The 15033-nt window shown below is 59.9% G+C and overlaps 1 protein-coding gene across 4 annotated transcripts in view; it reads left to right on the top strand.

The window, feature by feature from the left end:
- Positions 1–3075: 3075 nt before the first annotated feature.
- Positions 3076–15033, top strand: part of SHANK1 (SH3 and multiple ankyrin repeat domains 1) — a 48716-nt gene continuing 36758 nt past the window's right edge. For all 4 annotated transcript variants that reach the window (XM_086353731.1, XM_086353730.1, XM_086353729.1 and 1 more), the window contains exons 1-8: positions 3076–3169; positions 5685–5982; positions 6235–6438; positions 7148–7219; positions 8817–8925; positions 9029–9180; positions 11829–11996; positions 12382–12498. In XM_086353731.1, the coding sequence (XP_086209857.1) occupies positions 5728–5982; positions 6235–6438; positions 7148–7219; positions 8817–8925; positions 9029–9180; positions 11829–11996; positions 12382–12498 (1077 nt within the window). In that variant the 5' untranslated portion in view covers positions 3076–3169; positions 5685–5727. The remainder of the gene's footprint in view (positions 3170–5684; positions 5983–6234; positions 6439–7147; positions 7220–8816; positions 8926–9028; positions 9181–11828; positions 11997–12381; positions 12499–15033) is intronic.

Below are 15033 nucleotides of genomic sequence, written 5' to 3'. Positions count from 1 at the left end.
GGAGTAAGCAGCTGCTGGGCTGGGTGCACAGAGAGCTCTGAGCGTTGAGAGCTACTTCATCTCCTGCCTGGACCACTGCAGTCCTCTCCTCCTGCCTCTCCCCTCCTTCCTCCCGAGCCCCTCCAATCCACGCAGCCTGCCGCAGCCAGAGCAATGCTTCCAAACCGTAAATCAGATCACATCACTCCCCACTCCCCTGCTCCCCCCCAGCTTCCCATCATGTGCGGGAGTGAAGCCAAACCCTGGCCTCAGCACAGGCCTGGCCTGCCCAGCCTGGGGGTGGGCAGGGAAGGGTGGATCCTTTGCACCTCTGCAAACTCATCACCCCCACTCCCTTCACCGCCCCCCTCCAAGCTCCAGCCACACTGATCTCTTCACTACTTCCTGAATGCTAAGCTCCTTCCCGCTTCAGAGCTTTTGCGCCAGCCTTTTCCTCCTTCTAGAAGGCTCTTCCCCCCAGCTCCTTCTCATCACTGAGGTCTCAGCTCAGAGAGGCCTTCCCCAGGTAGTTTATTCAAACACCCCTTTTTGTCTTTTTTGGCTGAATCAAGACCAGCCTTGTCTTGCTGGCTTGTTTATCTGTTTGATGTCTGTCTCTCGCCAATGAAGGCAGGCATCCCTCTTCATGGCTGTATCCTCGGAGCTAGGACAGGGCCAACCCAGCGCATAGTAGGTACTCAGTCAATTGAACAAGGAAAGGAGCCTTCCCTGGCAGTGGGGTCGCAGCTCTGCCAAAAGACTGAACCCTGCATGATTGTGTTTAAGTGGAAACTCGAGTTTCCTGTGGCCCTGGGGGTGGGGGTGGGGGTGGGGGTGCCTGGTGACCGGGGTAGAGGTTATGAGGGCAGGGGCAGGGAGGCTGCAGAGGCAGGAGCAGCAGGAGGCTGGCCATGCCCACTCCATGCCAGACCCATGAGTCATGTAGGGCTTCCCCAGCTTCAGCCAGGCGGGCAGTGCCAGGATCACAGGGCCCACTCTTCCAGGGGGGACACCAAGGCTCAGAGAGGGGACAGCTGGGCCTGCTGGAGGTTACCAGCACAGCGGCGGCAGCTAGCAGAAGCTTCTGGCTCCCGGCACGAGCAGGGCATCTGCCCTCAGCTGCTGGGAGCCCCAGGATGGGGCCTTGGAAATCAACACAGCCAGACTTTTCCATTTTCCAAGAAAGCAAAGGGCAGTGTGACCTTGGGCAGGCTGCCCACTGCCTCAGAGCTCGGGCCTCTCTTGGGCACTCATGAGGAGCCTGGGGACCCCTCACCAAGAGCTGATGCCCAGGCCGAGAAAAGCCTCATAAACTGTAGAAAGGGTACAGAGCCCCTCTCACTGCTGGTGCCGACACACACAGGCAGCTGTTTTCTCCCCAGGCCCAGCTGCTCACCACCTGGGCTGGTGGGGGTGAATCCAGAACTGGGCCTCCTGGGGCAGCTGGGCTGGCACCTGCTCCCGCTCATCCCATGGCACCCCAGAGCCTGCAGCTGGATGCACACCCAGAGGCTGCCTGGAACTGCCCTCCGCAGGTGCCTGGGCTCTGGTTGGTGGCCCTGGAGGAGCTATTGGAGCTGGGAGAAGGGTAGGGGCCTGGGCTGTGGCGACACACTCACCGCTGCCCTATGGGATCAGCCCTGTCTCTGCAGGTGTATCCCACGTGCAATGCGGAGATGGCTGGGGGGGATCATGTGTGGCAAAGAAAGATATGCAGCTATGGAGTGGCCAGTACCGAACCCCAGCACACAGCAGTCTAAAGACTTTGAGCCAGGCCACCTGTCTCTGATCCTGGCCACCAACTCTTGCTGGCTGGGTGACCTTGGGCAAATTGCTTAACCTCTCTGGGCCTCAGTTTTCCCCTCTCGTAAATGGGGATAGTGCAAGTCCATAGCCCAGAGGATTACAGTGTGCAAAGTTGAGGAGTAAACCCAGCACAGAGCCAGGCACACAGAAAGTGCTCAAGAAATGTCAGAGATAATTATCGGGAAGGAAGTGGTGGTGCAGGGTCGTGCTTCTCGATGGGCATGTGCACACCTGTGTGATGGACGGCCAGGGCACGGTGGGTGAATGTGATGGAGACAAAGCACACGTCTCCCTGTGGTTCTGTGTCTCTGTTTCAGGGTTGCGTGTGAGCTAGAGCTCTGAGCAAGCACAGCGGGCTGCGTGCCCGTGTGTGGGGTGGGTAGACGCGTGTGCTCTGCCGTGTGCATGCTCCGGCACACGGGTGTGATATGTACATGATGTAGCTGGCTGTGCTCATGGTAATGTATCCTGCGAGAGCCCGCACGCCCTGGAGAAGATGTGTATGTGGAGACGTCTGCAGGGGCAGGGCTGGGGAGCGACTCGCTGCACCTGTGCCTTGCGGGAAGGTGTGTGTGTGTTGGGGGGACAGGGCAGGAATCTATAGCTCTCACCATCCAGTTTGGGGGTGTAGAGTCTAGCAACGAATACTTAATTGCACCCTACTGTGGGTAGAGGTGGTGGGGGCGCCCTGGGAAGGGGCGGTCCTGGGGGGGTGCGGGGAGAGGCACCCTTAGGGGGGCGGAGCCCCATCCCCGGGGTACTGGGGCAAGCAGGGGTGGAGTCAGGGTTCGGGAATCTGGCGGCGGAGAGGAGCGGTGGGGGAGGGCAGGGGGAGGGGGCGGAGCCGGCGGGGGGGGGATGGGCGAGGTTTGGGGGCGCGGGGAGGGGCGATGTCTCCTCCGCCGGCTCCCGGAGGGAGGGGAGAGGGCGGAGGGAGGGAGAGAGGGAGGGAGGGAGAGAGAGAGACCGGGTGAGGGAGAGACAGCGAGAGCGAGAGAGCGAGCTGGGAGGCAGAGGAGGCGCGGAGCGGGCGGCGGCGGCGGCGGCGGCGGCGGCCTGAGGCCGAGGAGAGGAGCCGACGGAGACGCGGCGCCCGGAGCCGGCCGGACCGAGCCGGGGGCGGGCTAGCTAGGAGGGGCGCGGCGGCCGCGGCGCAAGGGGGGGCGCTCTGCGGATGGCCAGGCCCGGCCCGCGTGGGGGGTGAGGTCCGCGGCCCCCCCGCCCGCCCCCCCGGCCCCCGCCCGCCCCCTCCCCGGGCCCGCTCGCCCTCCGGGGCGGTGGGGCATGGCCTGAGGGTCCCCCGTCTCCGGGGGGGTGGGGGGTGGGGGGAGGGGGGAGGGGCCGCGGGCGCCGCCGACCGGGACTCAGCAGCCCCGCCAGGCAGGTAAGGGGGCCGAAAACCGGGGGTCTGGGTTGGGGGGTGAAGCGCGGGCCTGGGGCCGCGGGCGGGGGCGGGGGCGCCCCGGACGTCCTTGGCCGAGCGCCGGGCTCCCGGCCCGGGTGTGCGGTGGGGGGCGGGGGTGAGGAGGGGAGCGTTGCCCCGGGCGACGCCAAATTGGGTTACGCACGGGTCCCCCGTGCCCCGTCCCGGATCGCGGACTTGCTGGGGGCATGCGGCCCCTTAGCCCCCTGCCCGAACCCGCCTCCCCGCGCTCCTGGGCCGAGGGCTCGGTCGCGGTTACCGCCTCCCGGCCAGCCCGGCCCGGCCACTCCCCCGCCTCGCCCATCGCGGCCCACCTGGGCCCCCTGGACCCCTCCTGCGGCCCCACCCCTCGAGGCCCCTCGCCGTGGTCATTCTGGCGCCCACCCCCTCCAGCGGGGGTCAGGGCCTCGGCCTTCGCCGCCCCTTTCGACCCCCTGTGGTTTCGGCTTCTCCTTCCAGACTCGTCCAATCCCCTCCCACCCTTTCACGAGCTCCCTGCATCCCAACCCGGTCCCCGCTTCCTTCCCCACTGGCCGGCGCGCCCCCTCGGTTCCCGCCCCCGAGTCCTGCTCCCGGGGGCCTCCGCCCCCTCTCCGCGGACCCGGGCTCTCCCCCACCAGTTTCTCGGCCCCAGCCCGGGCTCCGTCTGCCCGCCTCTCCCAGCCTCTCCGCCTCCATTCATTCTCCCGGGCCGGCTCTCGGCCACGCCGGCAGCCTCCCCCCGCCGTACCCCCGCAGCCTCCCAGGGCACCCCCTCTCTCCTCTTTCTACCCCCCCCCCCCCCCCGCCGATTCCTCAGCCCGTCTCGGTACCAGCTGCGTGCCAGCTATTCTTAGCCGCGGAGCGTTTGATTCATGCCGCCCCGGCGGAGTGTGCCCGCTCCCTCCCTCGGGGGCTGAGGGGGAGGGGCCCGAGCTGGTCCTGGGGGTTGGGGGCAGCCGCACGCGCCGGGGGACCGGGAGAGCTTCGCTTTCAGGAGTCCGTGGAGGCTGGGGGAGGGGGTCAGCCGGGGTCAGCCGAGGGGGAGTGGCTGCCAGCCCCAGGTCTGGAGGTGGGAGTGGAGTCGCCGGGTAGGAGGAGGCCGGGCGGGGGGGTGGGGGGTCTTCGCCAGGGCCAAGTAGGGGAGGCTCTGCTGGGTACCCAGAGGGGGAGGGAGCCGTGGCCACGCTTAGGGGAGGGGGTGGCCAGCCCATAGCTGGAGGCTGGCTCGCCCACAGTTCTTGAAACTCTCCTCCCCCCCGCACACATTTTGTCTTCCCTCCCCAACCCCCCCAGCCCATCCCCACTCCCCCAAAGTCAGCAGTACCCTCCACTGCTTCCCATCTCCATGGCAACGTGCAGGAGCCGGGCCTGGTGTGGGGGGGAGGGACCAGACCAGACATTCTGGTTTCCGGTGCTGGGGTGGGAGGGGGGGAGAAAACGGGAAAGAAGGGCCCCATCTGGACTCACCCTTATAAGACCAATTCAGGGGCGAAGAACAGTAGGGATCTGAAGAATAGTGGGGATCTCACCCTCACCCACCAGACTCTCATCCCACTCCTTAGCCTCCCTCCCAGCCCCCCAGTCTCCCTCAGAGTGGGGCCCCCAGGACCAGGCGATGCCCGTCCTTCCACCCAGCAGCGCCAGGCCTCGAACACACCCGCAGGTCACCTACCGCCGCCCTACACCCACCCAGGCCACCGCAAGGCTGTCACCCGGACAGCCCTGCCAGGGCCAGTCTCTCCACCCACCCACACACCCTCTCAAGATGCCCCCCCGGAAACTTGCACAGGCCACCTCTTGTGGTTCCCCCCGGGGGACACCTCATGTGTGGTACTCTCTGCCCCGGCCAGGTGCCCCTGCCCCCTGGGATGCTGGCTCTCCAGCAGCCCTCCACACACACGCGGTCAGCCACACTTCAGTGAAGTCACCGGCTCCACCCTAGGCTCAGGGCACCTCCCTCTCCTCCTTACTACATCTCAGCCTCCTCGCGGTCATCCGGGAGGCACCGGGAGCAGAAGGCGGGGAGGACCTCGCGTGAGGAGGGGCCAGGCTGGGGCCAGGAGGGCAAGGTGCCGGTGGGTCGCCCACCTGTCTGTCCTGGGCTAATTTTAGCTGCATTATCCCTGGCCTGGCAAAGTGGGCCAGCGGCTCCCGCGGTGATTCTGCGGTTTCTGGGACACCGCCGCGCTGGGTCAGCGGCAAAGTGGGGCGCAGAAGGGGCGGGGGGCTGCGAGCAAGGCCAAGGGCAGGGAAGGAGACACGTGCAGGCAGCATGGCAGGGCTGGGGGGGGGGTGGGGGCGTGTGTGCCCGGCAGCTCAGGAGAGAGCTTGGAGGCGGTAGGAGTGTCTGGGGGTGTGTCCAGCCTCCTGCCTGTCTCCCTCGGGCAGCTTGGAGCCACTGCCCTGGACCGTGTTTGTCCACTGAGTGCACCCGTGGCCTCCAAAGGGCCTGGGCTCCTGGTCTGACCACCACCCCTGCCCCTTCCCCCGCCAGCCGCCTGTGATGCTGCCGTCCCCCATCGCCCCGTGGCCCCACGATGACCCACAGCCCCGCGTCAAGCGAGGACGAAGAACGCCACAGTGTCAGCGAGTGTCCCGAGGGGGGCTCAGAGTCCGACAGCTCCCCAGACGGGCCCGGGAGAGGCCCCCGGGGGACCCGGGGCAGGGGCAGCGCAGCACCTGGTAGCCTGGCCTCGATCCGAGGCCTCCAGGGCCGCTCCATGTCCGTCCCAGACGACGCCCACTTCAGCATGATGGTTTTTAGGATTGGCATCCCTGACCTTCACCAGACAGTGAGCAATAGCCTACTGGCCAGCGGATGGGGGGCGGGGGGGTGGGGTGGTGGTGGGAGACAGGGACCACCGGAGTCTGCACGGGGAGAGGGGAAGGGGAGGGGGGCTCTGGTTCTGGATGCCCTCACACATGGCCCCCACTGCCAGACCCTCATGGGTTTCCCCCAGCCTTCCGCTGTCCCGGGAATCACCCATAGCCCTCTGCAGACCACCTCAGGCCCCTTCTCTCTCTCCTGTCGCCTCCCCCACCAGAAATGCCTGCGCTTCAACCCCGATGCCACCATCTGGACGGCCAAGCAGCAGGTGCTCTGTGCCCTGAGCGAGAGCCTCCAGGACGTGCTCAACTATGGCCTGTTCCAGCCAGCCACCTCGGGCCGGGACGCCAACTTCCTGGAGGAGGAGCGGCTGCTGCGGGAGTACCCCCAGTCCTTCGAGAAGGGGGTGCCCTACCTGGAGGTGAGACCCCCACAGCCTTCCCAGCCCCTTCGCAGATGCAAGCAGGCGTCTGCCCGCTCCCCGTTTTTTTCTCCCAGCCCAGCCCTCAGCAAGGGAAAACCCTGTGGGCACTTCTGGATATAAAGGGTGCCCTAAGAATCCCGGGGCTTCCCTGGTGGGTCAGAGGGTAAAGAATCCGCCTGCAATGCAGGAGACACGGATTCCATCCCTGGGTCGGGAAGATCCCCTGGAGGAGGGAATGGCAATCCACTCCAGTGTTCTTGCCTGGAAAATCCCATGGACAGAGAAGCCTGGTGGGCTAGTCCATTGAGGTCGCAAAGAGTTGGACACGACTGAGTGACTGAACACTTTGACTTAACAATCAGAGAGGCCTAAGTTCACATTACCAGGGCGTTCTTGCCTCTGACCAGCAGGCAGAGTGGCCTTGGGTGAGTCATTTCCCTGCCCCAAGTTTCCTCTGGCCTACCAAAGTGGGAAATGACAGTGGTTATTCTAGAACATACCCCGCGGGGTCCAGACACCTTAGGGGTTGCAGTCCACAGGCCCGTAGTGGCCAGCAGCCCTCTGCCCACCCAGCCAAGACTCTGGGGCTATTTTTCGTCCTGACCCTGCACTGACTTCCCTGGCTCAGAAGAGGTCCAGACTCCTGACTCTGAGTCTTTTGTCTCTCCCGTCACCCGCACCGCCCTCCCCCCCTCCATGGCCTCAGTTCCGATACAAGACCCGTGTTTACAAGCAGACCAACCTGGATGAGAAGCAGCTGGCCAAGTTGCACACGAAGGTGAGAGAACCCTGCTGGCACTTACGCCGCCACCCCCAACCTGGAGCCCCCTTCCCTAACTACTTTCTCTCCTAGCTCTTCCCGACGACCCTGCAAACCTTCTTTTCTTCTGCCAGCATCTCACACTTAACTTGGGATGCTGTGTCATATTTGGGACAACCCCAAATGCACCTGATGACTCCATCACAGCCTTTCATTAAAAAAAAAAAACAAAAAAACTTTTTATTTCGTACTGGAGTATAACTGATTAACAATGTTGTGATAGGTTCAGGTGGACAGGGAAAGGACTCAGCCGTACATATACGTGTATACATTCTCCCCCAAACTCCTCCCCCATCCAGGCTGGCACACAATGTTGAGCAGAGTTCCACGTGCTATACAGTACATCCTTGTTGGTTATCCATTTTAAACACAATAATGCGAACAGAACCTTCCCAAAGTCCTTAACTATCCCTTCCCACCTCTAGCATACATCAGAGCTTTTCTCATCTTCTCTCTTTGCACCTCTGCCCAGGCTCGTGCCATTTCCACCTGGCTCCCACTTTCTTCATCCTTGGATTCTCCCCTCTCATCTCCTGGGGCCCCTATATCCCATGCAGGAAAGCCCCCCTGCCCCCAGCCAACGTGGCCTGTGACTCTGGTATCTAGTGTCCCTCTATCTAGGGGCAGTTTCATAGACACCCTGCAGTTCACACAATTTCAGAGCCTAAATCTCTACCAGATCCAAGGATGCACTCCTCTGCAGCCATTTATCCTCCTGGTATCTTGCTCTCTCGGGCTTCCCTGGTGGCTCAGTGGTAAAGAATCCGCCTGACAATGCAGGGGGCACAGGTTTGATCCCCATATGGGAAAGATCCCCTGGAGGAGGAAATGGCATCCCATTCCAGAATTCTTGCCTGGAGAATCCCATGGACAGAGGAGCCTGGCGGGCTACTGTCCGTAGGGCCACAAAGAGTTGGACACGACTGAGCGACTTAGTTGTGTACTCACACACCTTGCCCTCCAGTCCTCAGGCTGTATCGCCTGCGTCTCTTCTGGTCCCCTGAAAGCTGGGAGGAAGTCAGGGGGCTGCTTCGGTCGGAAGTGAAATGAACGATCCTTGACACTTGGGAAGAAAGCTCGCTGGCTGCTTCTTACCCTCAGCCCCACCCCACCATGCACTTGTCTCTGTCCTCCCCCGAACAGTCTATCCATCCAGACCTGTACCATCTGCGGGAGCAGCCAGCCACATACGGCCACCGGGGTACCTGCGGTGTACCAGGTCCACATTGAGCCTCACTATGAGCGTGAAATACACAATGGATCTTGACGACTCAGTACCCCTGAAAGTATCTCAGTAATAAATTTCATGTGGATTACCTGTTGAATCAGTAATATTGTGGATATATATGATAGACTAAAAACAGATAGGTCATCGAAGTGAATTTCAATATAATTGGAAGGTCTTCTTCCTTTAAAAAAAGTGGTGGCTACTAGGGACTTCTCGATGGCATGTGTGGCTTGCTGTGTGATTCCACTGGACAGCGCTGCTCCAAACCCAGCCTTGCCTCTTTCCTCCCTGACCGCCTGTCTTCTCTCTCTCTCATCTGCGACTCAGACGGGGTTGAAGAAGTTCCTGGAGTACGTGCAGCTCGGGACATCTGATAAGGTGGCACGGCTGCTGGACAAGGGGCTGGACCCCAATTATCATGACTCAGATTCAGGAGGTAGGGAGCGGGCGGCAGGGCGGGGTGCTTTGGGAGGGCTGGAGAGTCAGGGACGATGAGGCCCAGGGGCTGCACATGACCGGCCTTTCCCCCTGCCTCCCAGAGACCCCCCTGACGCTGGCTGCTCAGACCGAAGGCTCCGTAGAGGTGATTCGAACCCTATGCCTGGGCGGGGCGCACATTGACTTCCGGGCCCGGGATGGCATGACCGCGCTACACAAGGCCGCCTGTGCCCGCCACTGCCTCGCTCTGACGGTGAGGTTTCAGATCCTCCCAGGACCCTCCCCAGAGCCCAGAGACACCCCCGAGTGACTGCGTTCTTCACCCAGACTACGTCCGGCCAATCCCCCCGGCCCCTTTGTCCACCTCCCTCCTCCACAGTCACTCCTCTGACTGCACCCAAGACCCTCCTGGGACCTCTGGGAGCCCCCCTCCCCAGCTCAAGGCTCGTGATCAGCTATAACTGATGGTCATGTGGACCCTTGCCCTGCCCCCAGGTAGATCATGTTAACTTCCTGACACCCAGAACTTCTCCAGCCCCGCTGAGCCAGCAGTCCACACCTACCTCTGTCTCCCAGAGGTGTAGACTCTTCCTGGTGCCCTTTATTTTTTTTATTTTTTGGCTACACAGCACGGCATGTGGGATCTTAGTTCCCTGATCTTAGTTCCCTGATCCCATGCCCTGTGCACCAGACATGCAGGGTCTTAACCACCGGACCACCAGGGAAGTCCCCTGGTACCCTTTAAAATACAGAGTGAGTTTCCCACCGTGCCCCCAGACACCATTCCCCTATCTGCTCCCCCCAGACACTGGTCCTCTTGCTTCCCAACTCAACCCTTCCATTCACTTCTCAACCTACAGCTCACTCTCCCAGTACTCCACCTTCACTCACCTGAAATACAGCCCTCTACTCCAATTGTTGTTCAGTCACTCAGTCGTGTGTCACTCTTTGCGACCCCATGGACTGCAGCACACCAGGCCTCCCTGTCCATCATAAACTCCTGGAGTTTACTCAAACTCATGTCCATTGAGTTGGTGATGCCATCCAATCATCTCATCCTCTGTCGTCCCCTTCTCCTCCTGCCCTTAATCTTTCCCAGCATCAGAGTCTTATCCAATGAGTCGGCTCTTTGCATCAGGTGGCCAGAGTACTGGAGCTTCAGTTTCAGCATCAGTCCTTCCAATGAATATTCAGGATGGACTTCCTTTAGGATGGACTGGTTTGATCTCCTTACTGCCCAGTATAGTGCCTAAAATGCACCTTTACAAGCAGATGAAGCTCATAGACCCTCAGTATATATACATGGGGGCTTCCCAGGTAGCTCAGAGGTAAAGAATCCTCCTGCGATGTAGGAGACTTGGGTTCAATCCATGAGTTGGGAAGATCCCCTGGAGAAAGAAATGGCACCCACTCCAGTATTCCTGCCTGGAAAATGGATAGTGGAGCCTGGTGGACTGCAGTCCATAGGGTCCCAAAAGAGTCAGATACCACTGAACGACTGAGCACGCACATATACATTCATGGAGTCAGCTTGCCCGGTCTTATTTTAAAATGTTCTTTCTCTCCTCCTACCCAAGGGCACTTGATCCCTCTTCATCCATAGGTCAGGATAGAGCTCCCCTGAAGTTGTTGGTAAACACCATGGTTCATAGATGATTCAGCCTAACCAGCCTTCCCTTCCCTTATCCAATCCTTCCCTGAAGAACCCTGAAGGCAGTCAGACACCAGTCCCAAAGGTCTGCCTCACAGCCCTGGAATTGACAGACCCTCTTCATGCACCCTCCTCCCCCAAACCCCTTCTCCTACCTGCTTCCCAGGTGGCTCTAGTGGTAAAGAACCCTCCTGCAAAGGCAGGAGACATAAAAGATGTGGGTTTCATCCCTGGGCGGGGAAGGTTCCCCTGGAGAAAGAAATGGCAACCCACTCCAGCATCCTTGCCTGGAGAATCCCCATGGACAGAGGAGCCTGGTGGGCTACAGTCCATGGGGTCGCAAAGAGTCAGACAGGACTGAAGCGACTTTACACATACACACATACCCCCAAACCCCACTCCTGCTCACGCCCAATCCCTCCCTCCCAGGCCTGCGCTCGTGCAATCCAGCAGCCACTAGCGCCACGGGCGGGGGAGGGGGGGCTGTTTAGATTTAAATAGAAGAAAATGAACTAAAATTAAAACTTCCGATTCTCAGGCTTACTAGCCACCTTCCAGCGGCTCAGTAGCCCCCCACGCGGCTGCCATGTTGGATCGTGCGGTTGTAACTATTTCCATCACCGCAAATGTTGGAAATGTGCTGTTGGACTGCGCCACCGTGACTCTGTTCGCACGGCGCCGGCGCCGCCAACACTCCTCACACGCTCGAAGCTGCCAGTCTTCCAGGCCCAGATCCGTTCCTCGAGGGGGATCACTCCCTGCCCCAACCCCAGCCCCCGGCCCCAGTGAGGCTGAGCCAAGTCCGAGCTTGCCCCCTCTCAGACCATTTCCCTGCCTCTTCTTGCGATCCCGGAGCTCACCACACCTCCCACTCAGCCAGGGGCCCTCCTGCATCCAGGCGCCCTTCTCTGATTGGTTCCCCACCACCAGCCTGTTGAGTAGGTGGGCACTAAGGCATTAAGCCTCTTCAGTGGCTCATGGCGCATGTCTCATGGGGGAAGGCTGGGCAGGATTTCACAGTGGGAGGGAGGGGTCCTCTGGAGGCATCGCCCCAGTCCCCCTGTTGTTCACAGGGATGAGAGAGGCTGACAGGGCAAGGGCCAGCCTCAAGGTCACTCAAGGGCATCGTGGCAGCATCAGCTCTGGCTCTGACCCTGTGTGAGGTTACCCAGGTCTCTTCGTCCAATTGGCCCTTGATAACCAGCCACTACTTGTGTGATTGTCATCTTTTTTTTTTTAACCTTTCCTAGGCGCTCCTGGATCTTGGGGGCTCCCCCAACTACAAGGACCGCCGAGGGCTGACTCCCCTGTTCCACACGGCTATGGTGGGGGGTGACCCCCGCTGTTGCGAGCTGCTCCTGTACAACAGGGCCCAGCTGGGCATAGCTGATGAGAACGGCTGGCAGGAGATTCACCAGGTGCTCCCGCCCGGCCTAGAGAGGTTTGGGGTGGCATGGGCGGCAGGTGGGCCCCGAGGGTGGGCAGGGATCGGGGACCCTAATCCAAGGGCCTAGGGCTGCGGGTGCTGAGGTCCTCACAGGGGATGGAGGTGGGAGTAGCATGGTCCCCAAAGAGGAAGCATAGAGGTGTCACCACCAGGACTCTGAGGAGTTAGACTGGAGGCCTGGGCCTTGGAATGACTGGTGACGTTGACAGCATGGGTCCCTAAGCGAGAATGGGGCCTCAGAGGAGAAGGAAGGGGGAGTGGCGGATGCAGGGCTGCCTGGCCTCCAGGTGAAGGAGAGAGACAGATGCTGTGGCCAGGTGGGTCTGACCCGGGCTCTGGCCCCCGGTCCCCTCCAGGCCTGCCAGCGGGGTCACTCTCAGCATCTGGAACATCTGCTCTTCTACGGAGCTGAGCCTGGAGCCCAGAACGCCTCGGGGAACACGGCCCTGCACATCTGTGCCCTCTACAATAAGGTCTGCTCTCCTCCCGACTCCCGTCTCCCTGCCCCCCGGTGCCCCCCGCCCCACTCCTCCACTGTTTCATTCATTCGTTTGTTCGTTCATTCATTTATTCAAGAGAGGTTTCCTGAGCTCCTCCCCTGGGTCAGGCTCAGGGTTGGGGGCTGAGGGGACAGTAGCAAGCAAGACAGACAACCTCCCATCACGGGACACACCCTGCCAGGGCGATCCCAAGTGTTCAGAGGGAGGTCACTGGGAATCCAGGTCTCCGTGGGGGCCCACATCTGGGCTTGGCCTTGGGGCTGGGTCGATGGAGGTGGCTCTCAGGAGGATGTGCCATCAGAGCTAAGATAAGCAACAGGTGGTCATATAGAAGAGGGCAGAAGGGGCATTGCCGGCAGAGGGCACCATCTGTGCCGAAAAATCCGGAGGGGAGAGGGTCAGGATTGTTACTGGAAATGCAGGAAACTACAAAGGTCCTATTTCTTTTCTTTAAAAGTTTGTTAAGGTATATTTATTCATTTATTTATTTGTTTTTGGCTGTGCTGGGTCTTCGTTGCTGCGCGCAGGACTTTAGTTGTGGAGAACAGGCTCTAGAGCACAGGCTCAGTAGTTTCGGCACACAGGCTTCATCGCTCCACAGCATGTGGGATCTTCCCGGACCAGGGATCGAACCCATGTCCACTGAATTGGCAGGCAGATTCTTAACGGCTAGACCACCGGGGAAGTCCTCCTTTTTAGAAAATTTTTTATTTTATGTTGGAGTATCCTGATTTACAGTATTGTGTTAGTTTCAGGTATACAGCAGTGATTCAATTATATGTAGACATATATCCCTTCTTTCTCAGGTCTTCTCCCACATAGGTTATTGCAGTCCTTGAGTAGAGTCCCCTGTGCTATACAGTGGGTCCTTGTTGGTTATCTATTTTACATATAGTGTGTATATGTTGGGCTTCCCAGGTAGCACTAGTAGTAAAGAACCCACCCGCCAATGCAGGAGAAATAAGAGATGCAGGTTCAATCCCTGGGTCGGGAAGATCCCCTGGAGGAGGGCATGGCAACCCACTCCAGTATTCTTGCCGGGAAAATCCCAGGGACAGAGGAGCCTGGCGGGCTACAGTCCGTGGGGTAGCAAAGAGTCAGACACAGCTGAAGGGACTTCACATGCATGCACACATGCAGTGTGTACATGTTAATCCCCAAGGGTCCTATTTCTAATGGGTGTCTGTTCAGCTGCCAGTGGGGCACCTACTGCAGGGGACAAGGGACAGCCCCCGAGGGGACAAGAGTGTGTTGCACGTTGTAGCAATTCAGGGCGGGGTGGACGGTCCCCAGCTCAAGAGCTCTGAATGGAGGTGAGCAGTGAAGAGCTGCATACCCGCTGCAGCTGTGCTGTCGTGGCTGGTTGGGTTGATAAAAGCTGGGGCTTTAAGCCTCATGACCCCAGCTGGTTTGTCTCCAGTGCACTGGGGGATCCTGGGCAGATCAGCCCAGGCCCCGAAGCCCCAGTCTCAACACCTGCTTCCTAAGGCTCTCTGCCCTTGGAGGGTCTCCCTGCCCTTGGACGGTTGCCTCAGGGTCTTAGGACGCCAGGGCCTGGCATGCTGCGGCTGATCCATCAGCCTCTTTCCCCCTCCTCCAGGAAGTCTCCCAGAACAGCCCCAGCCCCTTCTCTCTCACCAGAACGTGCAGTGCCAGGATGTGGCAGGTAGCCACGTGCCGCCTTGGGGCAGCGAGCAGTCTGCTCGCTCGGTGCCTGCCGAGCAGGGAGAACACAGTGTTTGTCAAATTGCCTGTACTTCCCCTCCCCGGTGCGTCTGTCTCTCCTGCTCCCGATGCGGGCCTCATTCCGGATTTTCTGACCCCACAGCTAGTGCGCAGGCCAGGGCACCCTGAGTCAGTCCCCTCCCCTCTCTGAGGTTCCATCCGGCTCCCTGAAGTCAGGGTAACAGCAGCTGATTGAAGGGGATGAAAGATCATGCGTGATAAGTGCTCATCCCTAGGAGGCAGCTATGCTAATAATAATGATTATTATCATTATCATTACTGTTATCAGTCAGGATCTGGTCAGGAGACAGAAACCATACTGGCAATTTGAAAGGGAAAATGTAGTGTATAGATAGAAAGAGGGTGGGGGGGTGGATTCTCAGGTGGCGCTAGTGGTAAAGAATCCACCTGCCAAGCAGGAGATGCAGGTTCAATCCCTGGGTCAGGAAGATCCCCTGGAGGAGGGAATGGCAACCTGCTCCAGTATTCTTGCCTGGAGAATCCCATGGACAGAGGACCCTAGTGGACTACAGTCCATAGGGTCATATAGAGAGGGAACAATTACTCCGAGTGGGTCAGATGACTCAGCCATTTCCCTTGCCTTGAGCTTCTACTTTCTCATCTGTAAAATGTATCAGTAACCTCTGCCTCGCAAAGGATCAAGGGTATGAATGTTTGGCTTGCTCTCAGCATGGCGCTTAGCAAATAGATGCTTGACAGACACAAGTTCTTCTCCGACTTTCTCTCCCCTCCTCTTCCCTCCCAGACTTTAAGCTTCCCAAG

Source organism: Bos grunniens, chromosome 18, assembly GCF_055505025.1.
Source record: "Bos grunniens cultivar Pamir isolate PY7600 chromosome 18, Bosgru_T2T1.0, whole genome shotgun sequence".
Taxonomy (NCBI): Eukaryota; Metazoa; Chordata; class Mammalia; order Artiodactyla; family Bovidae; genus Bos; species Bos grunniens.
The sequence above is the reverse complement of the archived record's forward strand: the minus strand, read 5'-3'. Positions and strand labels throughout refer to the sequence as shown.